Raw genomic sequence first — 21,238 nt, 5'->3', positions numbered from 1 at the left:
TTGAATGGAGTTTGAGTTATTTTGCTAGCTTCTTAAAGAGCCTGATTTATTTCATTGATAGCTGCAAAAATTTAATTTTTTAAAATTAAAAAAAATTATTTTGTTTGTGGTTGTGCCAGGTCTTCATTGCTGCATGCAGGCTTTCTCTGGTTGTGGTGAGTGGAGGCTACTCTTTGTTGTGGCGTGCAGCCTTTCCATTGCTTCTCTTGTTGTGGAGCACAGGCTTCAGTAGATGTGACACGTGGGTTCAGTAGTTATGGCATACAGGCTTAATTGCTCCTCAGTATGTGGAATCTTCCCAGACCAGGGATTGAACCAGTGTCCCCTGCTTTGGCAGGCAGATTCTTATCCACTGTACCACGAGGAAGTCCAGATGCAAATATTTTAGCATGTATGTATAAATTACATAGTCTTGCCCTAGAGAACCTGTAGTAGAGGAGACTAGATGTGGCTCATAGTTTAAGGCAGGGGGTGGTAAATAAGTGGCTGAAATAGTGTGACTTTTAGAAATTAAGAAATGAATGCAGATTCTAATGGTTAGACAGATTTCTTAAAAGAGAGGAAATATTTGAACTAGGCAGAATTTTGACTTGGGGCTGGAGCTTTTCAGGATGAAGATATGTAATGAATAAAGCTATAAAAACAACTGCACAATGGCTATTCTAAGACTAATGAATAAATGGATTCTTGCAGAAGGGGATAGAAAGGTAGGCCGGGACCAGTTTGTAAAGTACTTCTTCCTGAAGACATTCTAGTGGTTGTTTTCAGTGACCTGAAAAGTTTTGATTGATTTGGGTAGAGGCCAAGGGGCTTCCCTGGTGTTTCAGATGATAAAGAATCTGCCTGCAATGCAGGAGACCCAGGTTCAATCCCTGGGTCAGGAAGATCCCTTGGGAGAAAGAGGCCAAAGCTTGTTTTAGGAAGTTTAAGATTTGATGGCAACATATATGATAGAGCAAAGATTAGAGGCAAAGGGGACTACTAGGGACTTACTGCATCAGGATCACCAAGATAGGCATGAAATAAGGGCCTACACTAGAGTGAGAGGTCAGAATAAGTGTGGAGTCATAATAAAAGATGGATTTAAAGGACTTATGGTGATTGCTATTGTGGAGACTGAAGGAGAAAGTCAAAGATTGACCCAAATCTCATGTATTGCTTTTTAGTGCATGTATACAGGTGAGGTGATTTTGGTAGGATATCAATATTTGAAATTTGAATGGCTATATGTGTATTAATGAATATTAGGAAAAGATCAAACTAGTGTATCATGATTTCATGAAAATTGTCATTTGGGATAAGGCTAAGTTAAAAAGTGAATTTATTTTTAAAAAGATATTAAATAATCACAGCGGATACACAAGTGTGGCAGAAGTTTAGGATATAGTGGTTTATTCAGCACCTGCTACTTATACCTACTACACATATTAATACAACACAGTGGGGAATGCAGAAATGACTTTAAGTCTGGAGAGTGTAGAGAGGATGAAGTGTTTCAATTTGAGCAGATGTTTAAAGAAGAAAACTAAATCCCTCTTCTTAGAGATAAATATTATTAACATTTCGATGAGTATCTCTATACTGGCTATTCACATTTTAAAAGAAGTCTAGGAGACTTTCTCCCTGCAGTTTATCCTTCAGAAGACAAATTCAGTAATTAGAACAACCTGTCTCAAAAGCATTTTAAGTGAAAGGAAAAATTTAAATATATAAAAACTGTCCCTTTATAGAAGAAAACAAGTATTTCCCCAGCAAGAGCTAGGGTCATGTGAATGTCTTCCCAGTTGATAAGTATAATAGAAAGAGGACAAGATCCATAGGTGTGAATTTGGGTTTTACCCACTGCTTATTAGCATGATAATCTTAAGACATTTTAACTTTCTGCCGTCTCTAAAATGAAGATAGTACTTCCCGTCTTGCCCAGCTTGCTGTTGTGAGGATCCAATGAATCAGCTTGTGAATTTTATTTTATGAAAAGGAAAGTGCTATAGAAAAGAGAAAGATACTTATTTTTTTTCTTATATGTAAAATTAGCATGGGAAGAAAAGAAAATCCAATTTTATCTTAAGAATCTATTACAAATAAACAAGTTTCATTTTTGCAAAAATTACCCTTATTTAAGCTCTTGTCATTCCATATCTTTGAACATGACTCCGTGGAGTTCTGAATAGCTTCCTAAACGCAGACATCAAACCAAGATACAAGAGCCTATGTTTTCTAATAGAGACCTGCTTGTTTTATAAAAGGATTAATTCATAGTTCAGATTAAGAAGCAATGAGGCTGATGATAGCTGCCTTGTAGTAGTGGAGATTAACAAACTGTTTGTAAAATATCTAATAATACAATGTCTGGTTCATAGGTCATTTAATGAATGGAAATTGTTATCATTATTATTAAACATAGCAGCCTATTTTGCTTATTACTAAAGTAATAGATAAATTAGAAAACATGAGTAATCCAACTAACCATAAACATCTTACTATATCTATTTCTGTGTGTTTTTTTTTTTATTAAAAATCATTTTTCCTCTTATTGGGTATATGGGTTTCCAGTTTTTTACTGTTAAAAATATTCTTGCAATGAATATTTTTGTATGGAAATCTTCAGTTACATCTCTTAATTTCCCCCTTAGAATAGATGTCTATTAATTAGTGCTTTGTTCTTCCCTCTTGATGGCCATTCCCTGAAGGCACAGGTACACGTGTTTCTTAGCCATTTAAGAAACTAGGCTAGTTAGCTCTTTCTTTACTTTCTCTACCAAGTGTATTCTGACCTAGATTCTGATCTTTAAAAGGAAAAGAGATAGTAAATGTAAAAGCTGTCTTGCCAATCACTTTTAATCTATCCCTCTTTTTCATGCATCTACCCAGCCTTGTTTTTAAGTGGTCATTTTCCTTAAAGATGAGGAATTGGTGAAGAAATGGAAAACTGGTAGAATAGCTGGATTCCAGTATTTTGCTGCCTGTGTTCCCATTAGGTTGTGTTTTTCTAAGGTGTAGAAAACAAAATCAGTTCCATGTTCATCTGTTTGTACTTCACTCTTTTAAGTAGCTGGAGTTTATTTCAAAACTGTTAGCCTTCACTTTCTAGAATATATATTCTCTCATTGCTTGCTGCAGAACTGATAAGTCTCCCATAGATGAAGCTGTTTTTTTTAAGCTTTTTTATTATTTTGTTTAAATTTTTATATCTTTGTTGACATTTTATTTGCTTGATGTCTTAATTGATATGATGTGTTAACACTCTCTATTATGATACATTTGTCAGATTTTCTTTGTAAGTCTGATAATTTTGAATGAATATATCCTGAGGCGTTAGTATTAGGAACATATACATTTAGAATTATGTGTCCTCCAGGTAAATTGAATCTTTTATCATTCTTTTGTTACTTTCTTTAATAATCCTTTTTGCCTTTAAGTTGATTTCGTCTGGTGGTAATACAGCGACACCATATAACTATTGGTTAATATTTGCTGGATGTCATCCTTTAACTTTTTTAAAATAGTATCGAGATAGAATTTACCATTGTAACCATTTTAAAGTGTACAATTTAGTGTTTTTTAAGTATATTCTTAATGTGCAGCCATCACCATATCACTTTCATCCTTTTACTTTTAACCTTGCCATGTATATTTGTCTCACACATAGATATACTTTGTGGTTATGGTTGCTTTTAAATCCAAACTGACACTAGCTTTTTTTTGACTAGCTTTGTTTGTTCACATATATTGTGATTACAGATATATTTTAAATTGTTTCTGCCATATTATTTTATGCCTTTTTTTCCCCTTTATCCTTTTCATATCCCCCACCCCACCTCCACCCCAAACATACATCTCCTTCTGCTTTATTTTTAGAAATGATGGAAGGTTTTTAAAAAATTACATTTGAGTTTTCATTTAGGTTTGAAGGTTCATATGTGACTGTTCTTTTATGGTTGCTGTTAAAAATAAATCATGCCCACAAAGCCTAAAATCTTAAAATATACAATATCTTCACTGCTTCCTAAACAATCCAGGAACCTTAAATAAACAGTTTGATCTAATGACCCCTTTCATGTTATATTTTAGTTTTATCTTGTCATTTTTCTTTTTTCTTTTTGGCTGCATGCAGCATGTGTGATCTTAGCTCCCCGACCAGGGATCAAACCCACGTCCCTTGCAGTGGAAGAATGGAGTCTTAACCACTGGATCACCAGGGAAGCCCCTCACACATTCCTTTTAGAAATTACTTTGCTTCTTCCAGAAGTATATGCTTTAGAAATTTCTTTTTTTTTTTTTTCATTTTATTTATTTATTTATTTAACTTAACAATAATGTATTGGTTTTGCCATATATCAAAATGAATCCACCACAGGTATACATGTGTTCCCCATCCTGAACCCTCCTCCCTCCTCCCTCCCCGTACCATCCCTCTGGGTCGTCCCAGTGCACCAGCCCCAAGCATCCAGTATCGTGCATCGAACCTGGACTGGCGACTCGTTTCATATGTGATATTATACATGTTTTAATGCCATTCTCCCAAATCATCCCCAGCCTCCCTCTCCCACAGAGTCCAAAAGACTGTTCTATACATCAGTGTCTCTTTTGCTGTCTCGTATACAGGGTTATTGTTACCATCTTTCCAAATTCCATATATATGCGTTAGTATACTGTATTAGTGTTTTTCTTTCTGGCTTACTTCACTCTGTATAATAGGCTCCAGTTTCATCCACCTCATTAGAACTGGTTCAAATGTATTCTTTTTAATGGCTGAGTAATACTCCATTGTATATATGTAGAAATTTCTTTGGAAAATTCTGGTTTTGTTTTTATTTTGCTCTCATTCTTGATGTCAATCCAAGATTGACAGCTGTTTCTCCTAGCACTTTAAAGATACCGTTCTATTTTGTTCTGGTTTCCTTTGTTCCTGTTGAAAAAGTCTGCTCTGAGCTTAGTTGTCTTTTACTTATTTATTTTTTAGTTCTTTCTGGTTATTCTTAAGATTTCTCTTTGATTTTTGTGTTGTGCAAGTATGAACTTTATCCCAGTCCTGCTTGGGATGTATTGTAGCTCCTATAAGGACTCATGTCTTTTCCTGAAGTTTAAAAAATTTTTTCCATTATATCTTTTTTTGTTTTGTTTTATTTATTTATTTATTTTTAAATGTATTTATTTTAATTGGAGGCTTACTTTACAATATTGTATTGGTTTTGCCATACATTGACATGAATCCGCCACGGGTTTTATCTTTGAGTATTGCTTCTTTCCCATTCTCCCCAGTTTATCTTTCTGGAATTCCAGTTAGATGAATGTTATACCATCTCATTCTGTCTCCCACAGATGCTGACACTTTTAAATTTGTCTCTTGGAGCTCCACATTCCAGTTCATAGATTATTTCTTTAGCTATATTTAGTCTGTTCTTTGACCAGTCCATTGTGTTTTAAAGTTCTGTTTGGTTCTTTTTGAAATCAGTCATTTCTGGTAGCCTCTTTTTCCTTTCTCATGTTTTCAGTTCCCTTGTTTGTATGTTTGCTGTGCTAAGTCGCTTCAGTCATGTCTGACTCTTTGCGACCCCAGGGACTATAGCCTTCCAGGCTTCTCTATCCATGGAGTTCTCCAGGCAAGAATACTGGAGTGGGTAGTCATTCCCTTCTCCAGGGGATCTTCCCGACCCAGGGATTGAACCCGCATCTCTTACATCTCCTGCATTAGCAGGCAAGTTCTTTACCACTAGCGCCACCTGGGAAGCCCACCCTTCTTTGTTTATTTCATATTCTGTATCTGATGGTTCCATTATCTGAAGTCTTAAGGAACTACTGCAACCCTGTATTGTTTCTGCTAACTCTTACTTACTGTGGCTTGTTTTCTGAAATGTTTGATAATTTTTACTGTAAATTCATAATAGTTCAGTAATCTTAACCTTCAGGAATCTTGAAGGGTCTGGGTTTAGGGTATATTCCTTAATAGAGCATTTGCATTTGCTTCTATCAGTTGCCCCTAGTGCTAGCAAGCCAGCTTGGCATTTTCTGGTCCATGCAGATAATGTTTTTGACTTTTTTTTCTTTCTTTTTTGCCACGCATGCCATTGGGCATGCAGAATCTTAGTTCCCCAACCAGGAATCAAATCCACACCCCCTGCATTGGAAGTGTGGAGTCTTAACCACTGGACTACCAGGGAAGTCCCATGATTTTAATTTCAATAAGAGACTTTTGTTTTTCTCCACTTTAGGTGAGCTTGACACAATTGGGTTATTTTGCCAGCATTTTTTCCCTCTAGCTCACTCTTTGACTCAGAGTATAGCCGTTCATAGTTTTATACAAGGAATGTTAATTTCAACTCCTCAGCTTTGGCTTTTCCTTACTTTAAAGTAAACTTAACTGTATGTTTAAAAGGATATTTGTTTTACCTTATTAAGCATTTTTTAGATGTTTTTCAGAGTATGTGTGTATTGGTGAGTGAATGTAGGTATGCACATGTGAGTGTGTGTATAAGAAATTGTTCATTGTGTCTTGGCACTATTTAAATTGAACCTGGAAAGTTTATAAACAATGAGAGTTTTATTTGGCTTTGTAAACATTATATTGTGTCATTCATATGACCACCTATCATTTATGTTTATTTTAAAAGCAGTACTATAACAATATACAAATGATTACATATTTGTTAACTAAAAATTATTTATTTGATAAATGTTGAATAATTTATTTTTCTATCTATACTTGTGTAAAAGTTGAAAGCACAGGTCTCTGGCATCAGACTACTTGGCTTCAAATCCCAGGTTTTCTGTTTATTGGCTTGTGGCCATAGGAAAATTAGCTAACCTCTCTGTACCTAGATTTTCTCATCTGTAAAGTGGTAATAAGTATTCTTAATTCATATCATGATTATTATGTATAAATAATACAGTATATAGCACAGAGGGCCTGGTACATAGTCAGTGTTTGGTACATGTTAGCAACATTTGTTGTTATTTTTTTTTTTTTTAATCTTTCCTGACCTATTCTTCATGTGTGTTGAAAGAAAAAAAATATATATGCATGTGTGTATGTATATTTTTGTGTGTATATATATATGTATTTACATATATGTATTTTAATGTTGGTTTGAGGAGCTATGATAAAATTAAGGAAGTAGAAGTCCAATAAATTTTAATGTTAAATTTAACTTTATTAAAGTAATACAAACATATTGTTTAAAAGTTAAGAGTACAAAAAAGCATATGATGAAATACAGTAGTTTCCTGTTCCTCCCTTCTCTGTGCCTCTCACCCCGTCAGGCTCCTCTCCCTACGGATTTCAGCTCTGTTAGCTTCTTCTGACATTTATGCACATCATTTATATATACAATGTATGTATACTATTATCTACTGACACTGTCTTGCCTTTTAGTCATGGTAGACGAGGATTTAGCTCTTGGCCTAACATGTGCTCTGCTCCTACCTTCCCCCAATTCTACCAGTATAGTCCAGTTACAGTTCTTGTGTGTGTGTGTTTAATTTATTTAGTTTTAATTGAGGGATAATTGCTTTACAATATTGTGTTGGTTTCTGCCATACATCAACGTAAGTCAGCTGTAGGTGTACATATGTCCCCTTCTTTGAACCTCCCTCCCACCTCCCGCCCCATCCTGTCCCTCTAGGTTGTCACGGAGCCCCAGTTTGAGTTCCCTGAGCCATACAGCACGTTCCCACTGTCTGTCTTCTGTATATGGTAGTGTGCTATTTCCATGCTACTCTCCATTCATCCCACTCTTTCCTTCCACCCCCCAACATGCACCCCACCCCCCACCCCATCTATAAGTCTGTTCTCTATGTCCGTCTCTCAGCCAATATCAAAACACTATTGAAAACATTATTGTTAAACAATATTGTACCTTTTCACTGCTGAGAATATGTTACCTTTTTTTCCCTCTTGCTTAATAACTGCTTAAAAAAAAAAAGTGCTTAGTGTTCCTTTTTCTTTTTGCTAATTCTTCTCACAACTTCTGCCATGTCCCAATATAATTTCCTACAAGGTTAATTGCATCATTAACCTTATTAGTTTTAGTCCCCCTCATCCCTCCTACACCCTGGGAGAGAGCTCTGTTCTCTTTCTTTGGGGTATTTCTCTGAAGTCCTGCTCTCAGCTCTCATAGCAGACCTCCCTGTGGTTATTCTTTTATATTTGGCTGTGCCAGGTCTTAGTTGCGGCGTGTGGGGTGGCATGTGGGATCTAGTTCCCTTACCAGGGGTCAAACCCAGGCCGCCTGCTTTGGGAGCACTGAGTCTTAGCCACAGGACCACCAGGCCATTCTTGTATTCCTTTTCCTTTTCTTTAGGTTGAAATCCGTGTTGATCTACTGTATTCTCTCAATAGTGTGCATCTTCTACACGTTTCTTCAGCTTAAAAGGATGCTATGGTGACTGAAAGAGTGCGATCATGGCAGTCCTCAACAGATTGTCTTTTGCACATTGTTCAAATCCGAATGGGTTTTCCTCTTTTATCTAGTGTACAGTTGTCATTCTGGGGTTGCCCTTTACCATTAGAGATTCCCTTCACTTCTCTCCTTCACTGGGTCTCCTGTGTTCTGTATTCCATGACTTTTTGTTCTTAATTTACTCCTTCATTTTAGTAAAGAACATCCTCCAGCACCTTCCTGAGAAAGGTTGTGTAGTAAAGTAAAGTTTTTGAGTTCTTGCATCAAAATGCCTTCATTTTTCTGTCACATTTTTTTCCTGTCACTTGACTGGGATTTAGATTTCTAGATTGAAAATACTTTTTCCTCAGGATTTTGAAGGCACTGTTCCATCACCATCTTGATTCCAACATTGCTGGCGAGGTGTCTGAAACCATTCAAATTACTGATCCTTAGTATGTTACCTTTGGAGAAGGCAATGGCAGCCCACTCCAGTACTCTTGCCTGGAAAATCCCATGGATGGAGGAGCCTGGTGGGCTATAGTCCATGGGGTCACTAAGAGTCAGACACGTGGAGCGACTTTACTTTCACTTGGAGATACTTTCAATACTTTCATGCATTGGAGAAGGAAATGGCATCCCACTCCAGTGTTCTTGCCTGGAGAATCCCACGGACGGGGGGGCCTGGTGGGCTGCCATTTCTGGGGTCGCACAGAGTCGGACACGACTGAAGCAACTTAGCAGCAGCAGCAGTATGTTACCTTATTTTATTCTTCTGGAAAATTGTTGAATCCTTTCTCTGTGTTCTGAAATTTCACATACCTTGGTGTGTGCCTTTTGTTTTTTAAAATTGAAGTAAAGTTGATATACAATATTACACTAGTTTCCAGTGTACAACCTTGTGAGTCTGTTTTTACCCATTGTATTGGGTATGTATTTGGCCCTTTTAATTTGGAAGTTGAAGTTCATTGGTTCTAGGAGACTTATTGGAATTGTTTTGTTGATGATTTTCTCCTCTCTATTTTTTCTATTCTTTCTTTTCAGAGTTCTATTATTTGAGTGTTGGCTTCCTTATACTGAACTTTCTTACCTTTTCTTCCCTGCTTTTCCATTTGCTTATCTCTTTCTTCTATTTTCTGGGAGATACATCATCTTCCAATCATTCTATTAAGCTTTAATTTCTAAGAATTATTTTTCTCTGTCCCTTTTTTTTTTTTTTTGCTGCTCTAGGTCATCGTTGCTGCATACAGGCTTTCTCTAGTTGCGACCAGCGAGGGCGGCTCTCTAGTTGTGGTGCACCGACTTCTCACTGCAGCGGCTTCTCTTATTGCAGAGCACGAGCTTTAAAGCACAGGCTCGGTAGTTGTGGTGCACAGGCTTAGTTGCCCTGAGATATGTGGCATCTTCCTAGGACCAAACCTATGTCCTCTGCGTTGGCAGTTGGATTCTTAACCACTGGACCACCAGGGAAGTCCTGAATTTCCCATTTTTTAGAGTATCTTCAGTTTTTCCATGAAAGCAGTATCTCTCTAAATTTTCTCCTTAGGTGATTTGTTTCTTCCATATTGCATTTTTTCTGTATCTGGTCTTCCATCTTGACTCTTACCTTGTGTATCTTATAATATATACAATTGCTTGTCTACTCCTTAGTAAGAGAATGGGCTTCCCTAGTGGCTCAGTTGGGAAAGAATCTGCCCGCAATGCAGGAGACCTGGGTTCAGTCCCTGGGTCGGGAAGATTCCCTGGAGAAGGAAGTGGCAACCCACTCCAATACTCTGGCCTGGAAAATTCCATGGACAGGAGAGCCAGGCAGGCTGCGGTCCATGGATCGCAAAGAATCAGACACGACTGTGCAACTTTCACCTTCTTTGAGTTTAGTAAGAGAATGGGACTAAAAGCCTGGTTGGGTTCTCTGCACCTGTACATAAGGTTTATCAACTTTGAGCTTCACTGTGGTATGTCCTAGGGGTGCTTGCAGTTGGGGAATTCCTGTTAGGATCTCCTGGTCTTTCCTGGTAGAGGGATCAGAGTTCCCAGGGAGTACTCTTCCAGGCTTTTGTCTGGAGGGCAGTGTTTTGAAAGCCAGGTATGAGGAGAGGGCTAGCTTGGGAGAGGGAGTGCTCAGTAGTCAGTGTACCATACATACCGTTAGGTAAGCAAATCCACGGTCTGTTGCTGGTGTTCTCAGGCCTTCAACTATGCTGAACTTCCAGCTGAAGTGTCCTTTTCTTTGCCCTATCCAAAACGAGCTTTCAGGCTTTTGCCAGGATGAGGGACGAGCAATTGCCTTTTGCTTGAGTGTGGAGTTGGAGAGGAATCTGTACCATTTCTCAAACAGCTCTCACCCAATTCTTATATTTGCCACAACCTCTTCCTGTTCCTCCCAGTTCAGAAGTACCTGGGTCCTTTGAAGACACTGCAGTGTAAATCAGACTGGTTCTATATATTTTCTCCACTGCTGGCTTATGATTCAACTTTCTTGACCTGCCTAGTCCATTTTTATTTATCTGTCTGCTTTCCTGCTTCCAAAATCTTGTTACTATTGCCAGCTCTCCTGTTTTCCCTATCCTGTTTATGTCTTAAAACAAACAAACAAACTCTTGATTGTAGTTTTACTGGGGTTTTTGGAGGGAATAAAATTAGATGTGAATGTTCCTTCTGCCATTTTAACTTGGAGGTCTCAGTTTTTAAAATGGCAATACATGGTGTTTTTGAAGGTCACAAGTGACATGTACTTATTTGTAGATAATTTGGAAAATAGGAATCATCTGAGGTAGTTAAACATCACTGTATTTCTACCATACAGAAAAAACTGTTAACATTTTGATATGCTTTCAGTCTGTTTTCTTTATTTGGGTATTTTTACATACACATTTGTCTTTTTTCATGATTGGAATCATACTATTTATTTTTAGTTTTGTTTCCTGCTTTCTTCACCTAATGAACCATGTTCCCATGTCAGAACATACTCTTTCAAAACGTTTCTAATGGATGCATAATATGAATGTTGTTTGACACTATCATGAGCAGTTTCCCATGTTATAACATAATCTTTGAAAGCAGAATTTCTAGTGGGATTATAATATGGCTGTTACATGACTTTGTCATGATTTATTTAACTCTTGTCCTATTGATAAAGATTTATATTTTTTCTAACCTAAATTAGACTCATGCAGTCAGAATATGTGTGTCTGGTTCATGATTCTGTGTTTGAGCTTAACCCAGTATCTAATGTGGAGTGGCTGGAGGAATGTTTTGTTCAGTGAATGAACAGTTTTGCACGAAAGTCTGATTGTTTCCTTAAGTTAGACTCTAAAAAGGACTCTTACTTGGTTAAAAGGGATAAACTTTTTGAAGTTTCTTGATAGTTTATTTTCAATTTGTTCTTTGATTCAGAATAAGAAACAAGGATGTAAAAACGAGGAGGTGCTTGCTGTACTAGGCCATGAGCTGGGGCACTGGAAATTGGGACACACAGTCAAAAATATCATTATTAGCCAGGTAAGTCTGGAGTAATTCTCTCTCTACCCCTTTTTTCTTGGCCACACTGCCAGCTTCTCCAACCAGGGATCAAATCCATGCCCCCTGCAGTAGAAGCACAGAATCTTAACCATCGGACAACTAGGGAAGTCCTGACAATTGTCTTTTTATGGCAGGAGAGTCAAACAATAAGCATAGCAGGCATGAGAGTTCACGTAGTAGAGAAGTGAAGACAGACTCTGTAGCCGGGCTTCACGTTACAGCTTGCTGACTTACTGCCTTTGTGACCTCAGGCGAGCTCCTGAGCCTCGCTCTGCCTCCATTCCCTTGTTGAGTGATGATACCTCATAAGACTGAAAGAATTAAATGAGTTAATACATGTAAAGAGTTTGGAGTAGTACCTGAAATGTGGTAAGTACTACATAAATATTTATTGTTGTTAGCAGTTGCTCAGCTGTAGGAGCTGTGAAGATCAAAAGGAGCGAGCCTAGATAAGTTGGACATTAAAATGCTTTTTAAAAAACATTTTTTCTCTTTTAAAAAAGTCATTGTACAAACGTTGAAAAGAAATTGCAAAAAGTAGTAAATATAAAGGAGAAAATACTTTCTGTAACATTCCTCTTTTGGGTATTTATACCACTAAACCAACAGAGTGACCGTTGTTTTCAGGCTCTGAGTGAAATAGCACTCTTGTTTTTTTGACTGGTTCTGAGCATGTATGGTCTCAGATGCGTCTTTAATGGTCTTTGTAGCTTTCTAAAAGGTCAGCTGGTTCTGGGTGATGGATCGCATGGGAAGGCTTGTGTACCTGCTCCTATCGGCACTTTTCTGTTGCCTTACATCTGTAGGTATAAAAATGAGTGCCTTGGCTGGAAGCTATGTTGTATGGATACATGGCAGTGAGTAAGACATTAAGTCCAAATGCACATTTATTTAAGTACTCAGTTTAATAAGGAAAATCACTGCTCCATTCATGAAAGAAGGGGTCCAATAGCCTACTGTGAGGATAGTGGGCTGATCCCGGAGGTGCCTCATCAGGGCTGGAGTTGATTGCCTCTTCTAATAGATTGGGCACTTCAGCTGGAGCCAGTGGGCAATGTCTGCATTGTTGATTAATGCATTGACTCCATCCCTGTCACCATGGCCACTCTGTTCATGAGCAATTGACCAAATCCTAGAGTGGCTGGGCAGAGAAGCTGGCTAACATCCACAGAGCAGGTATCTTCTCCACCTGAGCATTGACAGAGCCTCCTCTGCTGTGGAATCGTTTCGGTGAAGATTCTCATTAGACCTAAGTATTATCATACTCTGGGCTAGTTTTGGAAGTTTTCCCACATACCTTTTTTCCACATCTCCTTGTTAGCCGTCCTCTAGTTTGCTCCAAGGCCCTAATCACCCAGCTAAACCAATATTTGCTCACTAATAACGAATTAGTATATATATACCCTCAACTCAGGCCCTCTCTACTTTTAGAATAAAAGTAAAACTATAAAACCACCTAAGTAACTTTTCCTGTGGTCACGTTAACATCGTTCTTAAAAATCACAGCATGATGTCTTGTTCTACTGATCCCACAATGAAATTCGGTTAGTAATAACTTAGAAATTTTGTATCCTTCTTTCTAGATGAATTCTTTCCTGTGTTTTTTCTTGTTTGCTGTATTAATTGGTCGAAAGGAGCTTTTTGTTGCATTTGGTTTTAATGACAGCCAGCCCACTCTGATTGGACTATTGATCATCTTCCAGTTTATTTTTTCACCTTATAATGAGGTAATGTATAATCTTTAAAATTATCACACATATGCTCTTGTCTATTGCAAATCTAGAACCTTGAGAGTAGTGAAAAAAGAAACAAACAAAACTATAGTTTTACCAAGCAAGTTTAGTCCCTTGATTTATTGGCCAGTATAAGAATGTAGCAGAAAAACCCAGACCCAAATAAAAGGTGCTTCTATATTGTTAGGGGAAAAAAAGTGGAGAATTAGACTTTAGTGGTGAAAACCTCCATGTAGCATGTACCTCAGAGACTTGGTAGATGGAAATTAACTATTGGAACACTATGTCCTAGACCACATTTTGTCAAGTACTGGCAAAAATCTGTATGTGAGGGGACAAAACAACTGATAATTGAGTGTGTGTATGACTGGATAAGACAGATTGTATGACAGTGTTCCTCTGGTTGCATTTCCTGACCACCTGCTTCATAATAGACTTAGCATCTGACTCCAGATCCTCTGAAGAAAAGTTGGATGTTTTATGGTAAGCAAAGTTTGAGAACCACTGCTCCATGACTGCTCAGTAGGGGAACGCCATATATGTGATAAGACATGGATTAATGAGACTGTATATGAATAAATCCAGTGATGGCAGCATACTAATTGATTAAGCTTCCAGAGTAAGCCAAGAGATCAGGGATCTTGAGATATCTCCATTCAGAAGAATTCTTTCTTTGGGACAAGTTGTAGAGTTAAGGTTTTAACTTTCTCCTTAAAAGGGGGGGTGGGGTGAGGTATAAGGCACCAGGAAAGAAAAACAGGGAGGAAGAGATCATGTTTGTATAGCATTGTCCACAGAATGTGCATTTATTTTCCAGAGAAGTAAGATTTATTATCATTAAACTCTAAATGTTTTAATTTTTTAACTTTTGTTGAGAATACTTATAAAGTGCTGTATGCTGATTGTTACTTCTTAAAGAGGTTATAGAACCGCTTGTAATGATACTGTGGAGAAGGAAATGGCAACCCGTTCCAGTATTCTTGCTTGGAGAATCCCATGAACAGAGGAACCTGACAGGCTACAGTCCATGGGACATAACTTAGCGACTAAACTACCACCATAATGATATTGTCATTTCTGTCTTCAGTCACAATTCAGGAATGCCTTAAAGACACTGAGCTATGTGTATGAAATGTCCCAGAATCTTCTGCTCTTTATGCAGTCATGCTATTTATATAACTAATTTTCTTATAATCTCTTCGCTGACTGTCAAGCTGATAATCCTTGCTAATGTCAGTGTACCTTTCTGATGTGGTCATTATTTGTTTCTAATTTTCTTCTTCAACCAACTATAGACTGGGAAATCAGATAATCAAACTCATTAGGTAAAAGTTACTGGATTCTGACTGAGTGTCTAAGTGTCCTCTGGTAAGTAAGGCACCAGTAATGTTAATCTGCTTTGGGCATCTAATTTGGCCTCTCAGTTTTTGGTTTTATCTCCTTTATTTTGAGTAGTTGAGTTCACATCAAAAAATAGCTAAGTAAATGTGGGATATTAGAGTGATTTGGAATATAATTAATTTAGAGATATTAGCAACTGTTTTAAAAACCTCAATGAGCCCAGGGTATTCATTTCAAAAAGACTAAGTATTTAAACAGAAAAACATACATTTATGTCCACATTTAAGAGGTCATAAGAAGAAAGTGATATTTTCTTGGGAAATGGGAAACATGCCTTGTCAAAAGGATTTGAAAACCTACCGTGGGGAGCAGGTGGGCGCGGGCTAGTGTCTGCTCAGGGTTTATTTGTGTCACAGTGAGGTTCAAGGGACAGCTGCCCTGGGACCCTTGAAATCAGGAGACACGTAGACAGACAGATTAGTTAATGATTATAACCCAAAAAGTACATTCAAGATCTGGAAAGAAATTTCAGGTAGGAGCCAGGTATTAGCTTTGAACGTGTCTAAGAAGATATCAGGAGCTCCCAGACTTTATGCTGAAGCTCTGGATCTGCTGATGGCAATATGAGGTACAGTTGAGAGACTTTAAACTTTCTTTTTGCTTTATTGCCTGATGTATCTTAAGGTAAGAAATAGACATCATGTCATCCAACTTATAATATTAATACTTCAGTATGCAAATAAATAATTTTTCCCTCAGAAATTTCTATTTTCAAATGAAACTTGTCCCCTTCCTAGTAGTCACCCTCAGAGACTGAATATTTATTCTAATGAAGCTACCATAGCTCAGAACACTCTAGAAAATTCTATTTTGAGGCCATCATTAGAGGCTATAGTGTGTGTATATATATATATACATGTATATATATCTATACGTGTATACTTGGAATATTCTCAGTGAAGACTGTTGTTAACATCTAAAGATGGATAAGTGAGCAAGAATATTTTTTTTAATGGAAAAAAGAGTCTGAATATAAATCACCACATCTTACCTCTGAGAAAGATGGTGTCATGGGCTTTGGAGTCATCAAGAATGTCAGCACTGTCACCTTCTGTTGTGTGACCACAAATAAGTTGTCTCACTGCTGAGACACCCCTTCTTCATCTGTAAACAGGAGTAAGAGTAATCACCTTGTAGGATGCTGGAGAATGTAAAATGCCGACTCAGTGCTTGGCCCATGGCAGGTTCTCAGAAGTCAGTATCTCTTAAGATTGACATGTCTTTGGATATATGTCTGTTTCTGATCTATCTGCTTAAAGAGGGAAAGGCTCAATTTCTAATAATTCCCCCACCCTAGGGTCTCCAGAACACAAGTGAGGTTTCTTTTGGCTTGTTGTTTCTCTTGTCCTGAGCTGAACTTCCTCTGCAGTATTGGCTCATGAAAGCTTTAGTAACAACAAAGAGGGGAAGTGGTTAAAATGCTTTTATTTCCTTTTTCAGGTTCTTTCTTTTTGCCTAACAGTCCTCAGCCGCAGATTTGAGTTTCAAGCTGATGCATTTGCCAAGAAACTTGGGAAGGCCAAAGACTTATATTCTGCTTTAATCAAACTAAACAAAGACAACTTGGGATTCCCTGTTTCTGACTGGTTGTTTTCCATGTGGCATTATTCTCATCCTCCACTACTAGAGAGACTTCAAGCTCTGAAAAATTCAAAACAAGACTGAGTTGCCCAGGGTCTGCAACTGAAGACATTTCTGATTATTTTCTGTCCTGGCAGCATGTTCTGGCTCTTGATGTTTTTAACTTTTTTTTTTTTTTTTAAGGAAAAATGATTAAGTACAGAAAAGCCAAGCTTTAAATACATTTAATATCTCATTTCAAAAATGATTTTAATAATCCATTTCTTAAAGAAAACACTGGATGAAATTTTGAGGCTTAATGTTTTTAAAGGCATAGTTTTATCTTTAAAATCTAGTTTACCATCAACTTGTAAAATTATTTGAGAAAATACAGAACTTGTTTTATTTACATGTTTATATGGAACCTGCATATAAGGTATTTGGGGGCATATGTTTAAAAGGGAACACCACCTCTGAATTCTCTCTCTAAGGCAGAAACAGTGGTCCCGAATCACTGTGCTCATACCTAAGTTGAAACTTATTTCTACTTTTATGCTGATATGATTTAAGCTGGCCAATCAGTGTTTTAAATAAGGAAGAAAGATAATTCGTAAGGCTGATGTTATACAACTGAAAGTAGTTAGAAATATGCTCTCTACTATTCTACCAAATTTCTGTTCCCTCTCTCGTTATACACTGATCAGGAATTTCTGATATTTTAAAATTAGAAATTATGTACAGAGTATTTTAAATCATTGGGTTTTCTTTTTGTTTTTTAGAAAATTTCAGTCTTTATCTTTCTTTCCACCTGGTGGGTATGATCCCATTAGGGATAATATAGTATTATCCCAAACATTCAGCTTTTTTCATTCATACTCTTAAGTATTCAATAAATTGTGCATCCTTTTACTTAGCAGAAATTGCCATATCAAACAGGTTTTGCTGTTAAAAGTGGGAGAATTGTGGAAAGAAGAAATGCCATTTTAAGAGACATAAGGGTGAAATACTGATGATTCTCTTATGATGTTACAGGAAAAAATATAATTTTCTATCTCTTTGGACAGAAAAGTTTCTGTTTTTATTTTTCTAATTTTTACCAGTAAGTCATGAGTACTATTTTATTTAATCAAGCCTAATTCCATTTTAGAAAATTATAGTTCTTGATATGCAGGCAATTTTTATTTTCAAGACAAACATTATGAAAGATTTCCAGTTTCTGAAGCTGCATGTTTGACTCAAATCTCTGTTCACTTTCTGAATGAGACCCAACTTTGTGCCCAGAGTCCCACCCACTGGTGATGTATATACTTTCTGGGCATTTATTCCAAAGTGGGATCAACTGTGTGCACTTGGCCTCTGGCCAGAAAGTCTTTTGCTTAGCTGATATTTGGATGATGTCTCTACATGGAAACAATAAAAATAAGCCTCTAGTTTAGTATCGCATTATTTATTTTCCTAAGGAACAGTCCTATGATTTTATCCAGCATCTTTTACATATGAATTCATGCTGTGATAACTGCCTTTCCTTCCTTTCTTGCCTTTAAATACAAATTTCAGTTCTACACCAGTGAAACATTAAAAATTGCCAATGCAGATTGATGTACTCTGTCTTTGATTTGACAAAATCTGTCTGTCATTTGTTACCTAGGATGTATGCTTATTACCCTAGAGGAGCTGAGTGCTAGTAGTGAAGAGTAGAAGGAACAGCCATAGTGCTGCGCGGTGGCAGGACCATTGCTCTACCTCACTCAGAGCCCTCTTAACTGCCTTCCTCCTGCTCCACTCCAGAGCGTTACCAGTTCTTGCTGAAGTCTCCTCGGAAGCGTCATTCAGAACCATCCTTCTCCATTCCCGTAACTTCTCATTGTCTTGGTCTGTTTGGTCTACTCCAGCTGCCTCTTCAGTCTTCCTTTTGTCACACGAGTGTATGTTCCTCGGTTCTTTGTCTCGTCACAACAAAGATTTGGAGCGACGGACATTAAAGCCCTCGGCGCGTCACAGCTCTTAGGTCTTGGACAAACTGTGCTACAGCTCTTAAAATCAGCATTACAGCTCTATTTTATTTAGAAGATAGCAGGAGAATCCAAGACTTGAAGAGAAGAGAGTGGAGGAGTGTGTGGGGAGGGAGGGAGGGAGAGAGAGAGAGAACGCATGCATGCGGGAGAGAGAGTCCGTGAGAAAATGCTTTGGCTCCTCCTTTTGTATGTTTTTTTTCTCCACCTGGGCCTGCCCTATGCAAATTTGGCTTAGCCAGGAGTGCTGTTTGTTCTGCCTGAAGTTTTCACTCTGGTCCTCGGACCTTCCTTGTCTTAGCCACCGCCATTTTGGACTCCTTTTCCCTATTCTACCTACCTAACATTCCCCCCTCAAGAGATGGGACGCCCAATTCTTTGGGAATAGGGGCGTCGAGGTCTTTCTGGCTACTTCCTGCTGAACTGGGGTGGCGAGGGGTATTGGGCTTCCCCCTCTTGCTAGTCTCAAGCCTCGGAGTCCTTATAGCAGTGTCCAAGGGTGTGTGATATTTTCCGTGGTCAGCTGTAGTTTTATATCTTTGTTGAACTGGCACTGCATGTTGTAGCTGGTTGACAGGTGTATTGAGTGTCCTCTTCTGTTTTCTTCCACAGCTTGACTTGTGAGTAGTGAATCCAGGAGTCATGTCCTGGTACCTTGACTGCTGTGGGGGTAGAAAGTATTACAGGGTAGGGGCCCTTACATATGGGCTGGAGTTGAGCCTTTGGGGACCCATCTTTCCAGACTTTAATTAGGACTTGAGTTCTTGGAGCATATAGTGGTGACTCTTTAGAATCTTTTGGGTCCTGGTTCATACCCCACAAGTGTATATCCTGTTGGAATTGCCCAGTGGCTATGGTATAAGACTGGAGGGTCTGAACCTCTGGATCTAGGAAGAGGTCATTGACGTAAACAAAAGGTCTCCCATATAGCATCTCATGAGGACTAAGACCAACCTGTTCCTTAGGGGCAATGCAGGTGTGGAGGAGAGCTATTGGTAAAGCCTCCTTCCATCCCAGGGAGGTCTCCTGGGTTATCTCTTTTATCGCTGATTTTAAGAATTGATTGGCTCTTTCTACTTTTCCTGAAGATTGAGGCCTCCAGGCACAATGGAGATAATAAGTAATGCCCAATTCTTTCGAGACTCCTTGGGAGACCTTAGAAGTAAATGATGTCCCATTGTCACTTTGTAATGACCTGGGCAGACCAAATCTTGGAATGATTTCATGGAGCAGTTTTTTAACTACCTCCTCAGCCTTCTTGGTCCGGGTGGGAATGCCTTCAATCCATCCTGTGAATGTATCTATAATAAGTAATAGGTATTTATAACCTTGAGAAACTGGCATCTGGGTGAAGTCCATCTGCCAGTCCTCTCCTGGGTAGGCCCCACGTCATTGGACGGGCTGGGCCAGCTGGGGTCTTCGAGCTCCTTGGAGGTTGTTTAATTGGCAAGTGGGACAAGAGGAGACCACCTGTCTTATAGTTGTTTGGAGGCCTGTTCCTCTGAAGGACCTTTCTAGTAATATTTGGAGGGCCTTTTCTCCTAAATGAGTAGTGGCATGTAAGGAGTTAACCAACTTCCATTGGAGGTTTCCAGGCAGAAAAAGGAGTCCCTCCTTTTGGAACCACCCCATATGATCTTCTGGAAAGCCCTCACTCTTAGCTTTAAGAGTCTCACCTTCAGTATATGAAGGAGTTTCTGGCAAATTAGTCTGTGGAACTAAGGTGGCAATCCCTATTAGGTCATGGTTCTGTAATGCTGCTCTCCTAGCTGCCTGATCAGCTGCTTGGTTCCCTTGTGCCACTTCTGTGCTCTCTTTTTGGTGTCCTTTACAGTGGGAGACTGAAACCTCAGTAGGCAGATGGACTGCTTCCAAGAGTCGAAGAATCTGATCACCATATTTGATTGGGGACCCTCGGGTGGTCAAGTGGCCCCTTTCTTTCCAAATAGCCGCATGTGCATGTAGCACCAGAAAGGCATACTTGGAGTCAGTGTAAATGGCTATTCTTTTTCCTTTTCCCAGCTCTAAAGCTCGAGTCAGGGCTATGAGCTCAGCTCATTGGGCTGAAGTACCTGGTGGCAGAGGCTTAGCCTCTATGGTCTCAAAATTGGAGACTACTGCATACCCGGCTCTTCTTTTTCCATCCAAGACAAAGCTGCTTCCATCAGTGTGCCAGATTTCCTCAGGATTGGTCAGAAGATCTGACAATCCCTCTCGGGGTTTTGTCCAGTGGTCCAAGGTTTCTAGACAAGAGTGAAACGGGAGAGAGCCCTTGGGGGTAGGTAGGAGGGTGGCTGGGTTAAGAACCTCACAAGGGGATATAATGAGGCCTGGATTTTCCATCAGCATTACTTGATATCTGAGGATTCTTTGATCAGACATCCATAAATGGCCTCTCCCATTTATGAGTTGTTTTACTTGGTGGCTGGTAAAAATAGTTTGCCCCCAAAGGAGATTTTTAAAGCATCTTCTATCATGATTGTAATAGCTACAAGATTTCGAAGGCAGGGGGGCCAACCTTGGGTAGTTGGATCGAGCCTCTTGGATAAGTAAGCTACAGGCTGGGGCTCAGATCCCAACCTTTGAGTTAACACTTCCAAGGCTATTCCCTCTCTTTCATGGACATAAAGTT

General features: G+C 38.6%; 1 protein-coding gene and 1 long non-coding RNA gene across 2 annotated transcripts in view; one reads left to right on the top strand and one right to left on the bottom strand.

The window, feature by feature from the left end:
* ZMPSTE24 (zinc metallopeptidase STE24) overlaps window positions 1–17,083 on the top strand; it is a 42,355-nt gene extending 25,272 nt beyond the window's left edge. The window contains exons 8-10 of the mRNA NM_001192928.2: window positions 11,775–11,879; window positions 13,484–13,627; window positions 16,475–17,083. Of these exons, the coding sequence (NP_001179857.1) occupies window positions 11,775–11,879; window positions 13,484–13,627; window positions 16,475–16,699 (474 nt within the window). The 3' untranslated portion in view covers window positions 16,700–17,083. The remainder of the gene's footprint in view (window positions 1–11,774; window positions 11,880–13,483; window positions 13,628–16,474) is intronic.
* Window positions 9,582–16,475, bottom strand: LOC132344936 (uncharacterized). Its single transcript, XR_009494025.1, has 2 exons — window positions 15,335–16,475; window positions 9,582–12,211 (listed from the first exon to the last, which is right to left on the bottom strand). It is a non-coding gene; the product is annotated as an uncharacterized lncRNA (long non-coding RNA).
* Window positions 17,084–21,238: the final 4,155 nt, after the last annotated feature.

This window comes from Bos taurus, chromosome 3 (genome assembly GCF_002263795.3).
Source record: "Bos taurus isolate L1 Dominette 01449 registration number 42190680 breed Hereford chromosome 3, ARS-UCD2.0, whole genome shotgun sequence".
Lineage (NCBI taxonomy): Eukaryota > Metazoa > Chordata > Mammalia > Artiodactyla > Bovidae > Bos > Bos taurus.
This window is presented reverse-complemented; position numbering and strand designations above follow the sequence as displayed.